This window comes from Onychomys torridus, chromosome 3 (genome assembly GCF_903995425.1).
Source record: "Onychomys torridus chromosome 3, mOncTor1.1, whole genome shotgun sequence".
Taxonomy (NCBI): domain Eukaryota; kingdom Metazoa; phylum Chordata; class Mammalia; order Rodentia; family Cricetidae; genus Onychomys; species Onychomys torridus.
In genome coordinates this window covers 134632169-134654920 of record NC_050445.1, presented here as the reverse complement: position 1 = coordinate 134654920, position 22752 = coordinate 134632169, and the positions used below count along the sequence as shown (strand labels likewise).

Here is a 22752-nt window from a genome sequence, read left to right as displayed (position 1 = left end):
ATTTCCACTCTCAGCTCAGTTCTCTGTTTCAAGTGAATGCATTTTTGCAAGCTTTGGGGCCTTGTCCTCCAGCAACCTTTCCTGTTGTTCAAGTGTGAGCTTTCACTAGTTGCATTAATTACTTTAATAACCACACCTAGTTCTTTCACTCTCACCTTGTCTGTAAGTTTCAACTCACTCGTGTGCCTTTTCTTGCCTAAGTGTGTATGTTTAAGAAATACCTTTCTATGCATTTCTTCTCTGTTCCACTACAGATCTGAGGAAGATCTGGATGTTATATGATGTAGAAATTTAGTCCATTACTTTCGAATTCACCCTAACTTTAGTTTGTAAGACATAGGCAGAACACAAGGTAAGTTTTTGAGATTTGAGTGGGCTTTATAGCCCACTCACTTTCTGATAGTCTTTATTTCCTCCGAAACCTTTTGAACCAGGTCTTTATCGTCTGCCTTGAAACTCTTCCCAGAACGATCCATTAATCTTGGCTTACATATTAGGGCTTCTCTAGCGTCCTGCTTCAGTCTCTTCCACATTACTTTTACAAATCAGTTCCAAATGCTAGAGAACCACGTGGTCAAGCTTATTACTTCAACAGCCCCACTCCTTGGTAGCAGTTGACTGTATTAGTTACTTAGTTGTGGTCACTGACTTTCTTACAAGAAATAATTTAAAGGAGGAGTGGTTTGTCTGGCTCATGCTTTGAGAGTGTAGTTCCTCATGGTGGGAAGGCATCGTAGAGGACTGTGAGGCACTCGGTTCCAGTGTGTCTCCAGTTAGGGCACAGAAGGAGATGACTGCTCTGTTTCTGATTCTTAAAGTGAAAATTAGGTCATGAAAACAATCATGATGGCATTGGACATTATAAATCTTAACTGCCGAGGAAATAGTACTTATTTCAGTTATACTGACTAATTTTTTGAAAGAAGCCTGCCTATTATAAAAAGGCAATAATGACTCATAAAACTTTTGTGCTGTGGAGGGCCATTAAACATGGCTACTTTGTAGGTTTAATGCTAAACAGTGTTGGAAATGAATTCTTTAAATAGAGCCATTCTTGTACATTATTTCTGTTAGATTGTATTATTCAAGGATTTTAGTAGGTATAGATTGAGGAATGTTATGATTAAGGAAAAATTCACTTGGAGAAAATTATTTCAAATGTTTTCTAGGGTATTTGTAACCTAAGAGGACCCGAAGCTGTCTGTGTTGTTCTTTTCTTTTGGATGAATTGGGTCCTCTCCATGAGTGCTGAGGGAGCACCAGACTTAAGGTGGAATATAAAAAACTCAGCTGGGAGCTGGAGAGGTGGCTCAGTGGTTAAGAGCACTGACTGCTCTTCTAGAGGACTGTGTTCAATTCCCAGCACCCACATGGTGGTTCACAACTGTCTGTAACTCCAAGCTCTGACACCCTTATCCAGATACATATGCAGGCAAAATAAATAAGTTATTAAAAGAAAAACTCATCTGACTGAACCTATAAAGCCACCAATGCTGGGACTGGCTCGATGGCTCAGCTGGTAAAGATGCTTGCCACAGGCCTGATAACTTGAGTTTGATCCTTTGAAATGCACATGGTAGAGTGAGTGCAGTCTCTTAAAATTTGTCTTCTGATTTCCACACATACGCCATAGCCCACATATGCCCACATGCATACACACAAAATAAGTACACAAAGAAGTGTTAACACACACACACACACACACACACACACACACACACACACACACCACCCACTAATGCTAGTTCTAGCTTTTTAAATGAGAAAATGGACACCCTCCCCCTTGTCTTTAAGAAATTTGTTCTCCACTACAGGAAATGGTCAATTTTGGAAAAATATTTTTAAAGAATTTTCATGAAATGAAGTGTTAAACTCGGACTGGAGAGATGGCTCAGAGGTTAAGAGCACTGACCGCTCTTCCAGAGGTCCCGAGTTCAATCCCCAGCAACCAACATGGTGGCTCACAACCATCTGTAATGAGATCTGGCGCCCTCTTCTGGTGTGCAGACATACATAAAACAAAATACTGATACATAATAAATAAATAAATCTTTTAAAAAATAAAATAAAAAAATAAAGTATTAGACTCTAATAGGAAATATGTCTATTGAAATCTGGAATTCTGGTTTTTAGTACCTGTGAAGAATCTGCATGGTCTCGTCTTCTTTACTCTGTGTTTTTTTTTTTTGCCTTACCTCGTTCATGAATGTTAGTATTTTTTAATATTGTCCTCATTAATTCTTTCTAACTTTCTCTTTCACGTTTTCTTCCTGGATTTGCTGTTTCCTTCAGTCTCACTTCAAGGTCAGTATGCTTGCTCTAAAATCAATGTAATTGAGGCTCACTTACTAACATTATTTCCCATTCTAACAGGGACTAGAATGATAGAATGTATTCCAGGAAAGTGATGCCTTGAAATCTAGTTCTGATTTGAAGAATATGAGCTTTTCATGACAGTAGACACAGACTTTTGTGCTTCTGAAGATAATGAGACTATTCAGAATGCAAAACTTAAACTGAGCAGGTTTTTACTGATATTCTGAAGTTGTAAAGAGCTGCTGGGGAAGCGGGGGCGGGGGGGGATAAGGTGAGAGAAATTGTTTTCATGTGGTTGGCACTTTATTAGAGATGTCTTAGTTAAAAACATAGGAAGGGTAAAATGAGCAGTACCATTTTAAACTGAAGTATAAAAATTATGGTAGAGTTAAAATTATAAGCTTGCTTATATACATTTTACCTAGCAATTTTCTTAATATAATAGTGAAATGATATGTAGTTCCTGTTTATGAAAGCATCCATCTCTTGATTCTTATGGCTGGTGCTAGACAAGGCAAGTTACATATTTTCATGGAGATCTAGGTATAGGGAACATGGTTGCCCCAGGTTCAGGCAGGCAATGATGAGTAGGTAACTCACATTGGTCTTAAATTCCTGATCTTCCTGTTTCTATATTATATGAACTCCAGTCTGAAAAGTAGTCCCAGTTTGGCTTTCCTAGGTTTCTCATTTGTAGGTTTTTCCTTTATAAAATTGGGATGATTACCAAATGTAGTGATTAAATGAGTTAATCCAAGTGGCATAAGGGCATAGGAAAATGATCATCAGATGATATTATTATTATTATTATTATTATTATTACCCCTTTTGCCTTTTTAATGGAATTACATTTGGTCCATTATATTATAGTACCACTGCCATATATTTCAGATACTTTACAACACGGTGCTATTCATTTTGCTTCATACTGTCACTAATAATTAAGGGCCTGTTTGGAAAAGTGTGTCAACAGATGATTTTGTTATTGTGCAAATACAGAATATATTTTATATACTTAATACCAAGAGGCTTGTGATGGCACAGAACACTATAATTTCATGCAAGCACAAAATGTGCTGCACATTGTACTGCACGGTGTTGGCTGTGCAGTCCTGCAGCTCACAGTTGTGTATGTGTAGAAGATGTCATTTCATCCACAGTGATTGATACATGAGGACTTCACCTTTCTTTTGATATGTAAAAATGTTTATCACGGACTGTGTGATAAAGAAGAGGGTTTATTAGACATTTTCTTCTGTTTCTTCTCATTGAAATTTTAATGCTTAAGTTGAAGACCTAAGGTATTATATTTGAAAAGATATTATTTTGGTGAATTATCTTTCCCAAGCCTAACTCATGAAAAGAAAGGAGGTCTTCAGCCAGTCTTACAACATCTTTTTCTTGTGTTTGGTAGACTACCTTCTCCCCACAATGAAAACTGATGAAGTTTAGATTCTAAGCCGTCTAAGGTTTAGAACATGGTAGGATAGAGACACGAGTTCTGTGTCTTCATGAATCTGAAAGAAAATACTGGATCCTTTACTGCAGAGCAAAATGAGAGTGTGAAAGAGGAGAGCTGGCTGCAGTAAACGTTAGATACCAAGAAGCTCGGTGAAATCGAGAACCCCTGTAGATTGACAAAGGAAGCAGTAGATACCAGCTTGCAGCATTGAACGAAGTGATAAGGAAGAGGGGAGAACCCCCTCTACCCATGCTGTTTCTGCAAACTAAAGCAGAAAGGAAACTTCAAGATAAGCTACTGAAAAACTAGTATGTTACATGAGTCTGCTACTGTGGGAAAAGCAGGATCTATGTGGAGAAAGGATCCATCATGCCTCATTATTTATGGCTGGAGCTTAGAAGTGAGACAGTACTGAGCTGAACTCTTCCGTGAAAGCACTCTACAGGAAAACTAGAACGTTCACCATTATTACCAGATCCTAGAGCTTCCCCTTCTCCTCCCTCTGCCTAAGCACATAACGAGTCATGTGATCAAAGAAGAGTTGCTATCCTCGACATAAAGATGCAGGTGCAGATGTACTTAGGGTGGGGACTTCTCGATACTGGTTAAGAGCCCTGGTAAGCAGAGACTAGTCTTGTAATATAAGCTTGCACAGGTCCCTCACAGCTCACGCATTGAACTCTGCAGGTCCAAAGCTTGATCACTCAGCACACCCCATGGTGAGACTCCAACTCAATGGATGTCAGTAGCTTGAGGGGCATTCCCCTGAGAGTCAGGAATTCAATTTACCTAGAAATATAATCTGAAAGCCAGCCCATTCTGATCTAATTGTTGTATGTTAGAAAAATATGCACCTTTTTTCTCTACTGCAGAGTTAGCTTCAGAAGGCAGTTTAGCAGATTGTAGAAACCACAATCATTACAGCATGGAAGAAATATTGACTGACATTGTAATTGTCTTACTTAGGGTTTCTATTGCTTCATTGAAGCACTATGACCAAAAAGCAAGTTGGGAGGAAATAGTTTATTTGGCTTATACTTCCGTATCACTGTTCATCATTGAAGAAGTCTAGACAGGAACTCAAAACAGGGCAGGAGCTGATGCAGAGGCCAGGGATAGCTGCTGCTTACTAGTTTGCTCCTCATGCTTTTCTCATCCTTCTTTTTTATAGAACCCAGGACCACCAGCCCACAATGGACTGGCCCCTTCCCCATCAATCACTGATTAAGAAAATTAATTAAGCTGAATTTTACAGAGGCATTTTCCCATTTGAGGTTCACTTCTTTTAGATAACTCTAGCTTGCATCAAGTTGACATAAAGCTAGCCAGCACAGTAATATTATTTTTATTTTTACTATTGCATTTTTTACATTTTAGTCTTTTTTGTTTCCTTTTTTCTTTCTTTAAAGATAGGGTCTTGCTGTACAGTCCTGGCTGACCTAGAACTCACTGTGTAGACAAGTTTGGTCTCAAACTCGCAAAGATATGCCTGCTACCGCCTCTTGAATGCTAGGATTAAAGGCATGCACCTCCATTCCAGACTGTAGTAGTTACTTTTCTTTAGCTATTGTTTCCTTTACTGTTTCTCATAATTGCAACTTAACACATTTTCCCTCTCATTCTTAATGTACTTTCTCTTTGCTCATTTTCTCCTCTTGTTCTTTTAATTAATACGCTCAGCTTTAATAATTCTAGTTTGTCCTAAAAGTATTCTAGCTTCTTTAGTTTACTAATTTCACTGGGAATGTAATTCAAATATTCTCTCACTCTAGAGGTGGTTGGACCTGGCACAGTGGAGCCAATAAATGAGGCAGATTAAAGTCTCATGGAATAGCCAACTTTATTCATAGCATCAGGCAATTTATACTCTCAGGAGTAAAGTGTGCCATCACAAGAACAAAGCCATACATGTGAAAACATGTTTTTTCCAAAGAGCTACATAAATAAATAGTTGTAATGAGTCATCTGAAATAAACTCATTCCTATGTGCTACATCTGGGAGGAGCACAAAACTATATTCTAAACACAACTTCAGGCTTTGAAGAAACAGATCACAAGACTCTTGTCTTATTTTCTTGGCGTTTTCTCACAAGCACTCAGAGTTCTCCTCACAAGAAGAGACCATGTTCCAACAAAGTACCTAATTGCTTTTTGTTTCAGTTTACTTTGTGGTTTGCTACCAGTGATTGTTTTCATCACTACTTTCTGCTTCTGTCCTCTATTAGTAATGCTGATTATAACTAAAGGGAAGACTACCCATTAGTTGGGGCAAGTAAACTTTTAAAACCCCCTCCTCTCTTCACATACACATCATATGCATAGAAATGCAAACTAGTATGGAAAAGCAAGCTGGTAGATACTTCCCAAACCCTACAATTCATAACTGAAACCAATGATAATGAAATAGTGGGAATTCCAAATAATTCAAAACATTACATTTAGAAATGATCATGTACTTCAAAGAGGATTCAAACAAACAAATGAATGCGATAAGGAAATATGTTTGGGATCGAAGAGAAATCAGCAATGTGGATGAGAAATTGAAAAACATAGAAGAAAAATTAGGCAAGAAAATTGAGAATTTGAAAAAGAGAATGAGAAAAAAAATTTAAAAATATAGTGGAAAACTTCAGCATACAATATCCCATTGAGGAAAAATATCAGTGCTAGAACACAAGATTGAGACAAAGTACGTTTAGACAACAGCAACCAAGAACTTTAGGACACGGATAAGAAAGCAACCTAATGAATCCATTGGGTAGAAAAGGGACCTGAGATTAAAAACCCGAGGCATAGTGTAAACACTCAGTTAAATCAAATCAGAAAACATCTAGGGAAAGATGAAGACATATTTAAGAGATGTTTAGACTCCTCAAACAGACATGATCAGAGAAGAACTGCCCCAGGAGATGCCCTAGTTAAAATGTAAAATCTGCAGTGCAAAGAACGTATTGAAAGCTTCTAGAAAGAAACACAGATTTGTTTACAAAGGCAAACTCATTGGAATAATCTCAGGGCTCCCAGCAGAAGCCCTAAAACCTAGGAAAGCTTAGAATTCTATACTTTAAATCCTGAAAATAACTGTCAAACAAGATTATTATATCTACCAAATACATATTTTTTGGATATAAATAAATTTATTGCTGGATTTCCCCATTAACATTATAGAAATAGTTTAAAATCATTGAAAGTTCACAGATTGAGAGCCCAACAGGTAACCATACTTTATAAAAAAGAAAGTACAAAAAAGACTTAGAAAATTTACAGAAAAGTGTGTCAGCTAACAGCAAAGAAATATGAACCAGACAGTGACTGGCACTGATACAGCACTGAAGTTCTCAGTCATCACCCAGACGGCAGTCAGCGTCCGAGCTAGGAAACAGACTGTGGTGGAGCTACACACTGATTTTTGTTCTCACCTGTCCTATCTCAGTCTTTCTTCACTCTGTAAGAGAAGCTAGAGTCTCTCTGCTACAGGGAAGGACAAGTACTGTCCATGAACGGACAGGGAAGGCCCACCCTCCTCTCCCGGTACCTGAACAAGATAGCAATGTGTACAGCAATGGCTTTGGCACCTGCAGACACTGTCTTACACCTTGTTGACTGAGTGTTGTAGTTTCACCTGACATTCTGACCCTGTATTGTCACCTCTGTGCTCTGTGTACGTGAGACACGTGCACGCACACACACGTATGTATGTTCTGATACCATGTTAACTCCATGCTCTGTGTACATGATATACATACATACATATATACATACATACATACATACGCATGCACCCGCGCGCAAACACTCTAGTAAAGTCCTTCATTCTGAAACAATACAGCTTGACACCAAACGCACTCAAATCTGTTTAGCATCTCACTCTTTCAGTTTTCTTCTTGATTCCTAGGTCACACAGTTGATTTGTTGATAGTGTTTACGCTACCATCTGGGGTTGACTTGAGGCTCTAATTTATTAGCCACAGTTTAGTCACTAAAGGAATATCTTAAGACGCCAATCACACACCACTAATGATTCTTTCTTTTGAAGTTGCTTCTTGTTGAATGGATGTCGTGTCTTGTCTGGGTAACCCATAGAGATATATGGAAACATATACAGGAAGAGCTCCCACTGCCAAGTTAAGTGTTAGCTGCAATCCAAACAGTATTACTGAAGCAATGGTAGAAAGAACAGTGGCTGCTGCTGCAGAGAAGCCTTTCATGAAGTTGTCTGTGATGAACTTGACCACAACACAGGTGTAGAGTCCTCTAACACTAGCAAGGAAGATGACAAACCAGACATAATACGTGTAACCATAGAAAAATCCTTTTTGTTGAATTTCAGCTCTGTCCGACAAGTAGGTACCAACTAAGGTCATAACGATCCCTGACAGATACATTTGAATGTTTCTCTCCCAAAGGGAAGTGTCTTAATTCTTTAAAACTTTTTCAAAATAAACTCTTTCCTATTTTCTTGATGTTTTTGGCTGTTCTTCTTTGATATTATGTTTGCTAAGGTACACTTCACCCACCTCCTCTTTCTATTCCATAGCTCCTAGTCTGCAAATCCAGAGCACAATACAGCAATAGCTATGGCACCAAAGCCTAAAAATCGATTCTGCTCTACCTGGTATACTGCTGCGTCCAGATGACTAAGAGCTAGGAAAGCCATGTTATTCTGGACAGCATACACCAGTGATGGCACACTTAACTTCACCAGCTCCTTGGGGCTCCCCAAGATGTTTTCCCTTAAAGATGTCTTAAATCTACCCAAGCTTCCAGTTTCTTTCTCGCCTTAGCCATGGTGCCGAGACAGCCTGCAGCACGAAAGCCCCTGCAGCCATAGAGACGCAGCTCCGGGTTAGAGAGCCCACCGCCCCTACCGCGCCAGGAGGAAGCCGCTAGCTGGGGTGGAGCGACAAGCCGGGACGCTCGGTCCTCCACGAGGTTCCCCCAAATACATATTTTTTAATTGATGGAGAAATAAAGACATTTCAAGATCAGCACAAATGAAAGCAGTGAATGATCACAAAACCAGCACTACAGAACATACTTAAAAGAATTGTATACACAGGAGGGAGAAAGGGGGAGAAAGCTGTTCATAGCTGTAGAGTATAGCATCGTAAAAATCTGATGAGAAGACTAGAGTAGCAAACAAGAAAAGAATCAAACATGTCCTCCTAAGTAAATCAGTAATGACCTAAGATAAAGTCAGGAAAAAGAAACAGCAAACATTACTTGAACCACCGTTGCTGGCCAGTTTTCTGTCAACTTGATGTAAGTGAAAGTCACTTGGGAAGAGGGGTCTCAGTTGAGGAAAAGCCACCACCACATTGGCCTGTGGGGCATTTTCTTGATTGTTGATTCGAACGGGAGGACCAAGCTTATTCTGGATTGTATTCTCCATGGGCTAGTGGTCCTGGATGATCTAAGAAAGCAGGCAGAGCAAGCAATTGAGAGCAAGCCAGTAAGCAGCATCCTCCATGGCCTCACTTCAGTTCTTGCCTCCAGGTTCTTGCCTGGCTTGAGTTTCTACCTTGACTTCCTTCAGTGATGGACTATTACCTAGATGTGTGAGATGAAACAAGCCACTTTCTCCCCAAATTGCTGTTGGTCATGGTGTTAACAGAAATAGAAACCCTCACTAAAATACCAACCAAGGAAATAATCATCAGAATTACAGAAATCAGCAAGTATTGTTTAGTAATAACCCTAAATGTTAACTACTCCTAGTTCCCTAGGTAAAGACTATAAACCAACTGAGTGAATCAAAATTCAGGAGCCAGGGACCAGAGAGATGGTTCAGCAGTTAAGAGCACTCACTCTTCTTGCAGAGGAATCAGGTTCTATTCCCAGCACCCCTTGTGGTGGTTTATAATCTTACATAATTCCAGTTCCAGAGCAGTTGATGATCTCTCTTGGTCTCTACATGCACTTGACACATATGTGGTGTACATACATAAATGAATGCAAAAACTCATACATACAATAAATCTTTACTGTCCCCCCCCACCAAAAAAAAAATTCAAGATCCAGCTGTTCATTGTTTGTGAGAGACAGACCTTATTGGTAAAATTACAGAGTGGAAGTCAACGGATAGAAAGCTGTATGTCTACCAAGCAAGTATATGCAGGAAACAGGCAGAAGTAGCCATTCTTATATCTGATGTAGTAGACTTCAAGCTCAAGTTAGAAGAGATAAAGAGGGGTACTACTTATTTATAAAGGGAAAGTTCAAAGATGATGATATAATGATTATAAATACTTAGCACAGAATGTTGACGTACTGAGTTTCAGAAAACAAATACTGTTGGACATGCAGGGACAATTGGGTTCAGATTAGAATAATATTTCATGATCTACAATAGAGAATCTTCTAGACAAAGAAAAAAACAAAACAAAACAAGAAACTTCAGACTTAGACTGTATCATAGATGAAATGGAATTAACAGATATCTACAAACATTCAGCTGGAGAATATATATTCTTCACAACATTGTACAAGTTACATACCACATGTGCAGCCTTAATCCAGGTGTTAAGAAATAGAAAGATTTAAGATAATTTCACGTATTTTACAAGATCATAATGGAATGAAACTAGAAATCAACAGGAAAATACACTATACAGATGTGGAGATTTGCCCCCCAAGTGTGTTATGTCCTTAGATGCACACATACTAAGTGTGTAGATGTGATTAGAGGCCAGAAGCCAACATTCCTCAAGCTCTGTGCAACTTTTTCTGTTCTTTAAAATAAAAATAAAAACCATTGAGACATAGTCTGTAACTGGTTTCTCTCTGCTTCCTCATCTCCAAGATTGCAGGTGTTTGCCACCATCCCTAGTCTTTTGTCTTTTGTTTTTGACATGTGTTCTGGGAATGTAACTTGAGTCCTTGTGTTTGCTGAGTGAGGACATTACTGAATGAACCACATCCCCAGCCCCAAGTAATACACTTTTGAATGGTACATCTATAATTTGCACTGAGTTTTGAGTAATGATAGAGTCTCTTAAAAAAAAACAAAACCCACAAAGGATTGGGTGGGTTCTCTTTTGAATTCTACCATATATTTAATGATAAGATTTTTCTGTCTCCGTCTTCCCTCCCCTTGATTGTTACTTGGTTGCCTGATACTCAGTCTGAGCTGCTGCTGTGCTAGTACCACCACTGTCCCTCCAACTGCCATTATTACCATCTCCTCGGGCCTCAGTGCCATGACTGTTGTCTGATATGTATAGGATCCTTTCCTGGGAGCGGACATGGTAACTAGTAGGACTGATTGATAACTTATTGATTGGTGGAAATACCTTTGCTTAAGTTCTGAGGGCAGAGCTTCAGAAAATACAGCAACTACCCTGTTGGGGAAAAAAAGCTTGCAAAAGAAACTGATAAGTACCTACTACTACATAATTATGTATTTATTATATATAATATTACATATTATATAATTCACTCGAAGCCAGACCCAAAGAATAAAGTTAGCAAAGAGCTCAATTTTTTATGACAGGTAATTAAGAAGAAATCAAACACATTCTTGCTTACTTTAGTAACTTCCAGGTTTTTTTTATTGGTAAAATATGGATCCAGATGGTATATTTGCTCTCCTGGACTACCATAAGAGTAGTGTGACTCCATATATGATTTTGCTATTTTTATTTCTTTTAAATTGAGATATCACTTTGCTCTGACTGTCCTGGAACTCACTATGTAGAATAGGCTGGCCTTGAATTTACAGACATCTATCTGCCTGCCTCTGCCCCGCCTCCTTGGTGCTAGGATTAAAGGGGTTTGCCTAGCCAGATACAATTTTCTTTAAAGATCGTTTCAAAATCGAAAGATGTTAACAAACTATGAAATTTCTTTGCATTGATCATCTGTCATCGTAACTTGGCTGCTGCTTATCATTAGGACTCATACCGTCTTGAAACCTTTATTTTGATCATGATTTATTTATAATAGAGACATTGTTTCTTTTCCTCTTTCTTTTTTTCTTTTCTTTTTCTTTTCCTTCTTTCTCTCTCTCTTTCCTTTCCTTTCTCTTCCTTCCTTTCCCTTCCTTTCCTTCCCTCCCTCCCTTCCTTTCTTTTCGTTTTTAGAGAGAGTTTCTCTGCGTAACAGCTCTGGCTGTCCTGGTACTCACTAACTCTGTAGACCAGGCTGGCCTCAAACTCAGAGATGTTCTTGCCTCTGCCTCCCAAGTGCTGGGATTAATGGCATGTGTCATCAAGCCTGGCTTGAGTGAGTCTGTCTGTCTGTCTCTCTCTCTCTCTCTCTCTCTCTCTCTCTCTCTCTCTCTCTCTCTTTCCTTCCTTCCCTCCCTCCCTCCCTCCCTCCCTGGTAGGAACACTACCAGCCTTAGTTTATGAAGCTGTTCATTACACAGAAACTGGATCTAGATAAGGACTCAACAGCAAAAGAAGAATTATAGAGTTGAGTTTATTGGGTAAATGTGCCGGTCTAGGCATCGTGATCTGAGTTTGATCCCCAGAATCCACAGGTGGAAGAGATAACTAATTTTTAGAAGTTGTTTTCTGAGCTCTACTATGCACCATAGTAAGTGACACACAGAGACACACAGGTAAAGAACCTTTTTTTTTTTTTTTTTTTTTTTGAGACTGGGTTTCTCTATGTAGCTCTGGCTGTTCTGGAACTCACTCCTTAGATCAGGCTGGCCTTGAACTCACAGAGATCCGCCTGCCTCTGCCTCCCAGGTGCAGGAACTAAAGGTATATGCCACCACCACCTGGCTGATAAAAACATTTTTAATAAAATAAAATTATGGAACAATTTTCCTGATGAATATGTATGCAAAAATTCTCAATTAAATTCTGAAAATCAATTTCAGCAATATATTAGAAGGTTCATTTCCTGTGAACAAATTGGCTTGATTCCATGGATGTATGGGTGATTGACTCTCTGGAAATCAATACATAAAGTATCTAGACTTACATGATGACTTCAATAAGTTCAGAAGAAATCTTTATAAACATTTAGTGTTCACTCATGATAATGGATCCTCACCTGGAGAAACTGGGAATAGAAGGAAATGCCTCTATATGTCAAACCTGCAGCAGTGCTTTACTAAATTTTGAGAGACTGAAGGTGGGAACAAGACAAGAGCGTCTACTTTCCCACTCTTATTCAGTAGAGTACTTCAAGTCTGTCTTAGAGGGAGAGAAGGAAGACATCAAACTACCTTTCTTTGCAGGTGACATGATCCTCCTGTACTTAACAGTCACAATGGTCAACCCCTGGCTCAGATTCCACAAACAGTTGGAGCAATGTAGCACGATTCACAATCAATCTGAGGAAAACAAGCTTATCTCTGTACCAGTAATGAAGATACTTAGAAATCAGGAAAGCAATTCTACTCATGATAGCCTCAAAACAAACCAAAAAACTTAGGTTACTAAGGAATATGTCTAAGGAGGTGAATGACCAGCACAATGAAAACTGAACAGTGAGCCAGTGGTGGCACTCACCTTTAATCCTGGCACTTGAGAGTCAGAGGCAGGTAGAGCTCCAAGTTCAAGTCCAGCCTGGTCTACAAAATGAGTACCAGGACAGCCAGGGTTATATAGAGAAACCCTGTTTTGAAAACAAAACAAAACAAAACAAAACAAAAAACCTGAGCAGTAAAAGAAATTAAAGAGGACAGTAGAATATTAAAAGACTGGCATAATTATTATTGTAAAGATAGTTATTACCTACCTAAATCCTGCAGATTTCATGTAGTTTCCATCAAAATCCTGGGGATATTCTTCATGTAATCAGAACAAACTATCCCCAAATACATATGGGACCACAAAATACTGAATAGTCAAAATAATTCTGAGCTAAAAGAGCAGCACTTGAAGTACCCAGAACTAAATGTCAAGTTACACTATGGACCAGTGGGCTAGAGGGGAGGACCAGACAGAGGAAGCACGACAGCCACCTGAGCTTTGTCAGCAGTGCTACCGCCGCAACAGCTTACAATCGGAAGGACAGCTTTTTACAGATTGTGCTGGAAAATGGTATACACAAGTAGAAGCTTGAAATTCGATCTGTATCTTTCTCTGTACACAAAAATCCACTCACAATAGGTCAGAGACCTTCATGAAAGAAAGCAAACTTCGAAACTGCTAGGAAAAGTGTAGGGGAAGCAGTTCCAGATGTAAGCATGGGCAGGGATTTCTGAAAAGGAAAAGGGAGTTCATGATGTAACAGCAAGAATTGAGAAGTGGGGCTGGATAGAATCTCAAAGCTCATGGCAAAGGAAATCTATAGGTTGAAAAGACTGCTACCAAAATGAGGAAAACTCTGCCAGAGATACAGCTGGTAGAGATTAATACTTAGCATCTGTAAAGAACGAAAAAGTGGAAGTACCCCAAACTGATCCAGTTCGTAAATGGGTAAATGAATTAAACAGTTCTGAAAGAATTACTATGACTGGCCAGTAAACGTAAAGGGGAAAAAGTTCCTTGCAGCAATGTAAATGCAAATCTCAAACTCTGTTGAAATTCCATACCATTGTTGTTGAAAGACTATTATCATGAAAACAAATGCTGGTAAAGACAGAATAGAAGAAAAGGAATTCTTAATGTTGTTTATGTTTCATATTTATTCCCACAAATACATTCAAGAAATACCTTCTATTTTACTAACATATACTTTGATGATATTCCTTTTTATGTACTTACTATAGAAAATAATTGAAAAGGGTATATAATGAGACAGGAAGCTCATTGTGCTCTCCTCTATTGGAGTTACTTTGTATATATACTCTACATACATCCACACTCACATTTGTATTACATACAAGACAAGGCAGGCAAAGTCATTGGAGAGAAAGGCCAGGTAATGATTATTCTTAGTCTTTAGAATGTAATAGTAATAGCCACAAACGAAAATAAAGATATTGAGAATGAAAATAAGGAACCATGTGGAGAGTGTGGACCATGTTCTCCTTAAAGATGGAAGCTATCTTATCTTTAACAAGAAGTTAAAAGCAACTTGTCTAGAAAATCAAGAAAAAGAAACTCAAAAAGACAAAAGCAAAGACACTTTGATGTTTTTAAATTTCTCCTGTGTGAGCATGCAGTCATGTTTGGGTACATGCTCTGTGTTGCCAGGATTTTTATTAAAGTTTCTGGAATTAATGAAGGCAAGTCATTTGAATGTTATGTCCAGCATTTTGAAAATCTAAATGTGAATTTTAAAAGCATACACAAATGGGGTATAGGGTAGACTAGATTGCAAGCAATGGGTTTCTTAAATTCTTTTCTGAAATAAAATTCAAAACTGTGACCTAGTTCTGTGTTGTAAGGAGTAAATTTAATTTTTTTTTTTACTTTAAGATATAATTATGAATTTAAAAAGTGCTGAAAAGTAAAATTGGCTTTGATTGGATCAAATGTTTAGCCTGTAATACATGCTCTTAACCAAAAGCCAATCCAGTGGTTTTAAGTGGGCTCCTTACTAGTGTGTCACAAGGTCTCCAATAACCAGGCCCTGCTACAGACATCACTGGCTGCCAGCACCATCTGGAATAACTCTCAGACACAAGGTGAAAGGAATTTATGCATGTAGTATGTGAAAAGTATAAGAACAATTTTGAAAATAAGCAGTTTGATTCATGAAAGCAAAAATTTTTCTTCATTTCCTTGACTTTTCTCTTTTTCTTTTTTCTTTTTTTGGTTTTTCGTGACGGGGTTTCTCTGTGTAGCTTTGGAGCCTGTCCTGGAACTCACTCTGAGCCCAGGCTGGCCTCGAACTCACAGAGATCAACCTGCCTCTGCCTCCCGGGTGCTGGGATTACAGGTGTGCGCCGCCGCCACCCCCCCCCCCCCTTGACTTTTCTAATGTTAAGTCCCTGATCTGTTTTGTTTTCTTCTTCTATTAATTGATAGAATGCTCCATTTTGGAAATGTTAAAAGGAAATTAGGAAGCTAGACAATTAAATGTAAATGTTATTTTTATTTCCTCTGGCACTATTTTATTGTGTTGTCTCTGCTGGACAAGTGTAAACACTTCTATGACACAGTGAAGTCTGTCACTACCTTCCCTGTGGTGTAGGTGTGTAGGTTCTATGATTTTGTTGTCAATGTCATTCATTCCCCTTTTCCTCCACAAACACTAACTACTCACAACTCCATGTAGGGTGGGTCCTTCTGAGCTTCTCTCCTACCCTTGGTGGCATGTGGATGGGCCTACTTTGTTCTTGAAGCTGTCTTGCTACGTTGCCCTTGCTGCCCTTGAACTCACTGTAGTCAGGCAGGCTTTGAATTGTGGTCTTCCCAGCTCACCCTAGACTGTAGGCCTGCACAGGTGTTTTTTTGTTTGTTTGTTTTGTTTTGTTTTTTTTAAGAGGATACATTGTTTTGTTTTGTTTTGTTTTTTCTTCAAGACAGGGTCTTACAGTATAATAGAAACTGACCTGAAATTCACTATATAAGCCAGATTGGTCTCAAACTTGTGATTCATTCTTCTTTTACAGCTTCTGGTGTACTGGAATTTCAGGTGTGTCCCACTACATTGGGAATTGATTTCAAGTTTTTCAGGAACTGCCCTACAAATTTTATAATGGTTATTTCATTATACCAGGATTCTTTTTTGTCCACATCCTCACCAACACTTGCTATCTGTTTCTTTTTTTATTATCACCATTATAAGAGATGATGTATTTTTGGGGCAGTGGTGGTCCATGCCTTTAATCACAGTACTCCGGAGGCAGATGCAGGCAAATCTCTGTGGGTTTGAGGTCATCCTAGTTTACAGAGCAAGTTCCAGGAGAGCCAGGGAGATGGAGAGAGGAGATTATAAGAGGTATTATTTTACAGGTTTGATTTGCATTTCCTTGTACTGTTGAATATGTTTTCATATATAGATACAGCGATTCCTTTTTCTGTTGAACATTCCCCGTAGAAAAGTTGGTATTTTGTTGTGTGAAATATCAAGTCTTTTGCTCTTTTGCCACCACCACCAAACCCCACCTTCTTTGAGATAGATCTTTTTGAGTCTTGTTTGGACTGGTCTTGTAACCCTGGGCTCACATGGTCCTCAGACTTAAAGCTCCATGTAGCTGGGACTGTGTGTGCTGTTACCCAACATCCTTTCTTGTTTTTAATTTTGTTTTTCTTAGTGAAATGAGTTTTTTTTAATTTGCATATTAACTTTCTCTCAGGTTTATTTTCTGGTTTATAAGTATTTTCTGCCATTTTTTTCTGTAGGATTCTCTTTACTCTGTTGTTTGGCATGTACCAATTTTTTTAGTTTGATAAAATCTCTTCTTTGTAGTGAGTACTTTTAGCACAAAAATGAATTGCTTATTGTTAAGGAATTCTTGTCTTTATGTTATCTTCTGGTAGTTTGATAGTTTTTAGTTCATTTAAATTTTTAATATATTTTGTTTATTCTTTTGTATATGATATAAAAATATGGGTGTAAGCCCATTGTTTTTCATGTAGATTCATTTTTCGAGCATTGTTCATTAAGAAACTAGTCTTTCCTCACTCTGTGTTCCTAGCACCTTTGTCAAAGTTAATTGACTCTAACTGCAAAGACCTGTTTGTATGGTGTCTCTTCTGTTCTAATGGTGGCTATTTCTGCTTATATACTATGAACACTGTAATATTTTGGTTAATGTTTATTTGCAATACAGTTTGAAATCAGAAAGTGTGAATTTTAAATCTATAAATACAAATGTAACATAAAGCAAGTAAAGAAATAGGTTATAGGTTGGGAGAATATATTTAGACAATGTCTAAGAGATCTGCCATTAAGAAAAAGATGTCCTAAACAATGATAGTGGTAGAAATAGGAAAGACCAGAGACCATATTAAAAGAGGTTCAACCTCGATAACCAAGAAGCTGCATTTTGGACCTTTAATGGACTGGACTGAGGATGTAGGACAGTGGTAGAAGCTTACTTTAGCATGTGTGTAGGGCTCTGGGTTTCATGTCCGAATTCCACCCCACCCTTCAGAAAAGTCCCATACTTGAGAGACTGTGTCTAGATAGTGCCAAGTGTTAGTTGATGTGGTGACATGTGGCATATAGTCAGATATTACCTATGAGAGAAATTAGTAAAGATATACTATATGACCTAGTAGTTTGGTTCTGAACCTATCCTTTGGACAATCTCTTGCATAGATAGGACTGTTACTTTTTACCTAGTAGCATTGTTTGTCATAGCAAGAAAGTTGGAAAAAAAAAATCTAATTGTCCATCACCTTGAGAATGTATTAAAAGTTTCATCCATCATTTAATATTACAGTAAAAACTGAGGGGATTAAGAAAATCCATCTCTCTTTCACTGATAATTCTGAGTTTCAGATAACATATCGAAAATATGTAGTAGTTTCTCGGGAAATCTTAAGAAATTAAAAAATGTGTTAACCAATGAAGCATCTATGTACGTGTAACAAACTTGTAAGAAAAGAATTTTCATTTTATTTGTTTATTTGTTTGGAAATATATCTCAGTCTGTATATGAGACTGACCCAGAACTTACTGTGTAGCTTAGGCTGGCCATAAACTCACAATAGTCCTTCCTCACCTCTGCAAATACTGAGATTGTAGGCATGAATCATTGTACCTGACAAAAAGAAGGCTATTTTAGCATAACATTGAATTTCATACACTTTAGACTACTCACAGTGAAAGATAGAGTGATAGTGTGTTGAGAGAGTGTGTCACAGAGGAACCTATAGTAATAGGTAAGAGATTTTATAGACGAAGTTTTCCTGGTCCCACCTGGCTCGCAGCTGCTCAGATCCAAATAAACACACAGATGCTTATATTAATTAAAGTTATTTGGCCTAATGGCTCAGGCTTCTTGCTAGCTAGATTTTACACTTAATTTAACCCATAATTCTTACTTATGTTTAGCCACGTTTTCCCAGTTCTGCCTTCACATCTTCTCATGGTGGCGGCTGGCAGCATCTCCTGACTTAGCCTTCCATTTCCCAGAATTCTCCTCTCTCCTTATCCTGCCTGCACTACACTTCCTGCCTGGCTACTGGCCAATCAGCATTTTATTTATCCATCAATCAGGGCAACACATTCACAGCATACAGAAAGACATTCCCAGTACTTCCCCTTTTCTTTTTTTCAAAAAGGAAGGTTTTAACTTTAACATAGAAAGATTACATATAACAAAACAATTATCAAGCAAGAATTATAGTTCCAGTATCTAGTCTATTTATATTACCTACTCTATTTATATTTGGCAAAATTAAAGAAGATATCCTATCTATTCCACATTTGTGAGCCTAAGGTTTCATATCTAACTTATCTTTTATCATAACTAAGGAAATTATAACTATCTCATCTTAAACTACATCAAAGACCTTAGAAGGATATACTATTACCTGAGAAACAGGAGAAGGATCCAAGCAACTTTTGGGAGTCTTGTAAGAGTAGACAGAGACAGCTGGCAGCCTGGACAGTCATCCAAATTTCCTCTGTAAAGTCTAGCGTCTAGTCTCTCAGTCACTTCTCTCTCTGTCCTGTAGAATGTCTGGCAGATTACTTCTGTTTCTTCCACTAAGTTTCTAGCCATTTATATAATTATTTTCATACACGTATACAATAGATATCACTTATTGAGTATTTGAAGCATTTAATACAGATAAGAATGCAATGATATTTTAAGAACATATCTTACTTAATCAGCCAACTAATATTTCAATACATTGATGTCAAGAGAGTGCTTCTGTGTTTCAAGCCTGAGGCTTGAATTGCTTATCGTTTCACACCCTCCTGTGCCTTTCTTTTATTCTGTAATTTCATTGTATGTGCTAAAATATATTTCCATTAGAAAATTTCAGCATTATTGTGTATAGTTTGTTACATATATTGGTATATAGGAAAAACTGGAATTGTTGAAAAGAATTTGCATCAGGAACATTTTGTTGCTATCCAAATACTCCTTGTCGAGCGTGACATATAAATAAACATCTCCCTCTGGTGCATACATGAATGCTTTGTCTTCCTGTCCATCAACAGGCAAGTGAAAGACCAGAATAAGAAGGTAGCCAATCTGAAGCACAAGGAGCAGGTGGAGAAGAAGAAGAGCGCACAGATGCTGGAGGAGGCCCGGAGAAGGGAGGACAGTCTCAGTGACAGCTCTCAGCAACTGCAGGTAAGAACCTCGAGTCTGAAAGAGTGCATGCCAAGATCTGTTCCCTATTGTCTGCTGTCTGCTCTTCCTCTGTCTTCTCCGCTTCCTTCTCTTTCTAACCATGCTTGCTGCCTTCCTCTTAGATGACCTTGTTAGCCAAAAAGGAATGGCTTTTAAATAGAAAGGAAGGTTTATTCCACAGATATGTGAGGATACCTCAGCGTAGGAGGAGTCCTCTTGCTTCAAGGTGATCACCTTTAATTGGTAAGTTCAATGTCAGTTTAATGAGTGTGTTACAGTAAAGCTTCAGAGTTGTCAGCACAACTGTCTACCAGTTCCATTCATTAAAGTGTGTTGGTAATTTTGATGTGTGTGTGTGTGTGTGTATGTGTATGTGTGTGTGAGTGTGTGTGTATATATGTGTGAGAGTGTGTGTGTATGTGTGTGTGTGTATGTGTGTGTGAGTGTGTGTGTCTTCCTTTTTCCATCTTTGTATTTTCCTCCTATTTTTCTTTTTCTTTTAAAGTTTTAAAATTATTATTATATAACAATAAGTTATATAATAATAGTTATTATTTTATGTGTATAGGTCTTTTGCCTGCATGTATATGCACCACTTTTGTGTGCCTGGTTCCCTGAGAGGGTGTTGAATCGCCTGATACTAGAGTTACATATAGCTGTGAGCCACCATGTGGGCACTGGGAATTGAACATGGTACTTTGGAAGAGGTGCCAGTTTTCTTAATCACTGAGCCTTCTCTTCAGCCCCCTCTTTTTATTTTTTTTTCAAAGATATACACCATCGTTTTAATTTTTTAAAAATATTTTTATATGTATGGATATTTTGTCTGCATGGCTATCTGTTCACCTCATTTGTACCTGGTACCTGTGGAAGTCAGAAAAAGGCACCAGTTCCATGCAACTGGAGTTAACAGATGGTTGTGAGCTCCCATGGGGGTGCTGAGAATCAAGCCCAGCTCCTCTGGAAGAACAAGAGCCCAGTTAGTCACATGAATTAGACCAGGCCTAATCACAGTAGTAGCAGCTATAGTGTGATAAGTGCCGATTAGCTTCTTAGTATTTATGTTAGGCCTAAAGCAGTTGGGGAATTCAGTGCAAAAGCTGCCTAACTGATGCAACAGTGATTTTTTTTTTTTTTTTTTTTTTTTAAGATTTATTTTTATGTATACAGTTTTCTCTGCATGTATGCCTGCAGGTCAGATGAGGGCACCAGATCTCATTACAGATGGTTGTGAGCCACCATATGGTTGCTGGGAATTGAACTCTGGACTTCTGGAAGAGCAGCCAGTGCTCTTACCCATTGAGCCATCTCTCCAGCCCCACAACAGTGATTTTAATGCCACATCTCCTATGTCTGTAGGCTGGCCCCATTTCTTGTGGCCATGATACTTTAAAAAGAAGGTTTAGGTTGTAGAGTATGCCAGGCATTTGTTGAACCATCTACAACCCACTGCTGCCACCTTGCTTTTCTGGCCTTTCAGCTTTTCTGAGGTGTGGCAGGCACATTGTGCAATTCACAGTTCCTAACCACAGCGCATATAAATTATGAAATACTGCCAAGGTGCTGAGGTGAGGGGCTGCATGGCTGAGTGGGTTGATACAGTGCGGGTAATCTCAGAGGTCAGAAGAGGAAGTGGGCTCTCCTGAAGCTTGAATTAGCAGGTGACTGTGAACCGCCCAGTGTGGATGCTGGGATCTGAACGCAGGTGCTTGTAAGAGCAGTATGTACTCTTAACCACTGAGCCATCTCTCCAGCCCTCTTATGTTTTATTGACCTGGGAGGAAATATTTTGGCTTCTTAGATCTAAGTCCTTGCTTGTCCAATTTTTCTGTCATATAGTCTCCAAAATTCATTGTTGGAAGAGCTTTGGAATAGCTTAAATATATATTTCTGTATAAAAGACTTTACAAGACTTACTATACTATGAATATTTAAAGGTTTTTTAAAAAACACTGTCCATAGCATTGAACTGTTTTTCAATTCCAGTTGCTGTTCACTAATACAGGACTTGAGTAATAAAAGTGAGGTTCATGTTAGTTATTAGTTGTCCCCTTAAGTTCTTGCATCTCCCTCCCTCCCTCTCTCCCTCCCTCCCTCCCTCCCTCCCTCCCTCTCTCTTTCTTTTTTTTATTATACAGGAATTTAGCCTCATTTCAGTTCAGTTCTGAAGCATTTTCTCTAAGCCATAGTTTAACTAAAATTTGATGATTCACATTTCATGCAGGCTGTTAGGTATCTTTGGTAAACAAGTTACTTAACAATTACTGAGTACTTTTTATTTAACAATTGTGCTTAGGTTTGGGAGGACACAGTGATAACTGTCCATGAAAACTAGATAAACTTATTACATTTTTTTGTTGCAGAATATGACAAAAGATGTAGTTTGGTACAATTAAAATATTTCTAGTTATAGTAATTGTTATTTACTGTTACCATATTTTAGTGAATCTATATTTGAAACATAGATTATATGGATATTTTGTCTTAAATATGGACAGTAATAACAGAGAGAAAATGTGAACAGTTCTGGAAACATTTTTTTTCTAAGATTTATGTAAGTTTCATGAATTATATTTTGTTATTTATTGTGTATAGGTGTTTGGACTGCCTGTATGTCTGTGCACGAGAAAAAGGTGTTGGATTCCCCAGAACTGGAGTTGTACATGGTTGCGATCTGCCATGTGGGTGCTGGGAATCAAACCCTGGTCCTAACCGCTGAGCCATCTCTCCAGCCTCATCTTATGAATTAGAAGGAAATTGGATTAAGTTTATGTGAGCACTTACTTGTAGTCAGTTTGAATCAAACCATTTAAGTGGTTAGACAGAAATGAAAAACAATAACAAACAAAAAGCCATAAACTCA

The 22752-nt window shown here is 38.2% G+C and overlaps 3 protein-coding genes across 12 annotated transcripts in view; 1 reads left to right on the top strand and 2 right to left on the bottom strand.

Annotated features, from left to right (window-relative positions):
* The window catches only part of Erc1 (ELKS/RAB6-interacting/CAST family member 1), a 340148-nt gene that overhangs the window by 138470 nt on the left and 178926 nt on the right, over positions 1-22752 (top strand). For 7 of the 10 annotated variants that reach the window (XM_036180806.1, XM_036180808.1, XM_036180803.1 and 4 more), the window contains 2 exons: positions 2293-2304; positions 19754-19889. In XM_036180806.1, coding sequence (XP_036036699.1) covers positions 2293-2304; positions 19754-19889 — 148 coding nt within the window. The remainder of the gene's footprint in view (positions 1-2292; positions 2305-19753; positions 19890-22752) is intronic. The other 3 variants (XM_036180809.1, XM_036180807.1, XM_036180805.1) reach the window with 1 other exon arrangement.
* The window catches only part of LOC118579510, a 33774-nt gene that overhangs the window by 8770 nt on the left and 2252 nt on the right, over positions 1-22752 (bottom strand). The window lies entirely within an intron of this gene.
* LOC118579470 (CMP-sialic acid transporter-like) lies at positions 7783-9170 on the bottom strand. The gene is made up of 3 exons (XM_036180751.1): positions 9002-9170; positions 8324-8557; positions 7783-8048 (listed from the first exon to the last, which is right to left on the bottom strand). The coding sequence occupies exons 1-3, from the start codon at positions 9168-9170 to the stop codon at positions 7783-7785; spliced, it is 669 nt and encodes a 222-aa protein (XP_036036644.1).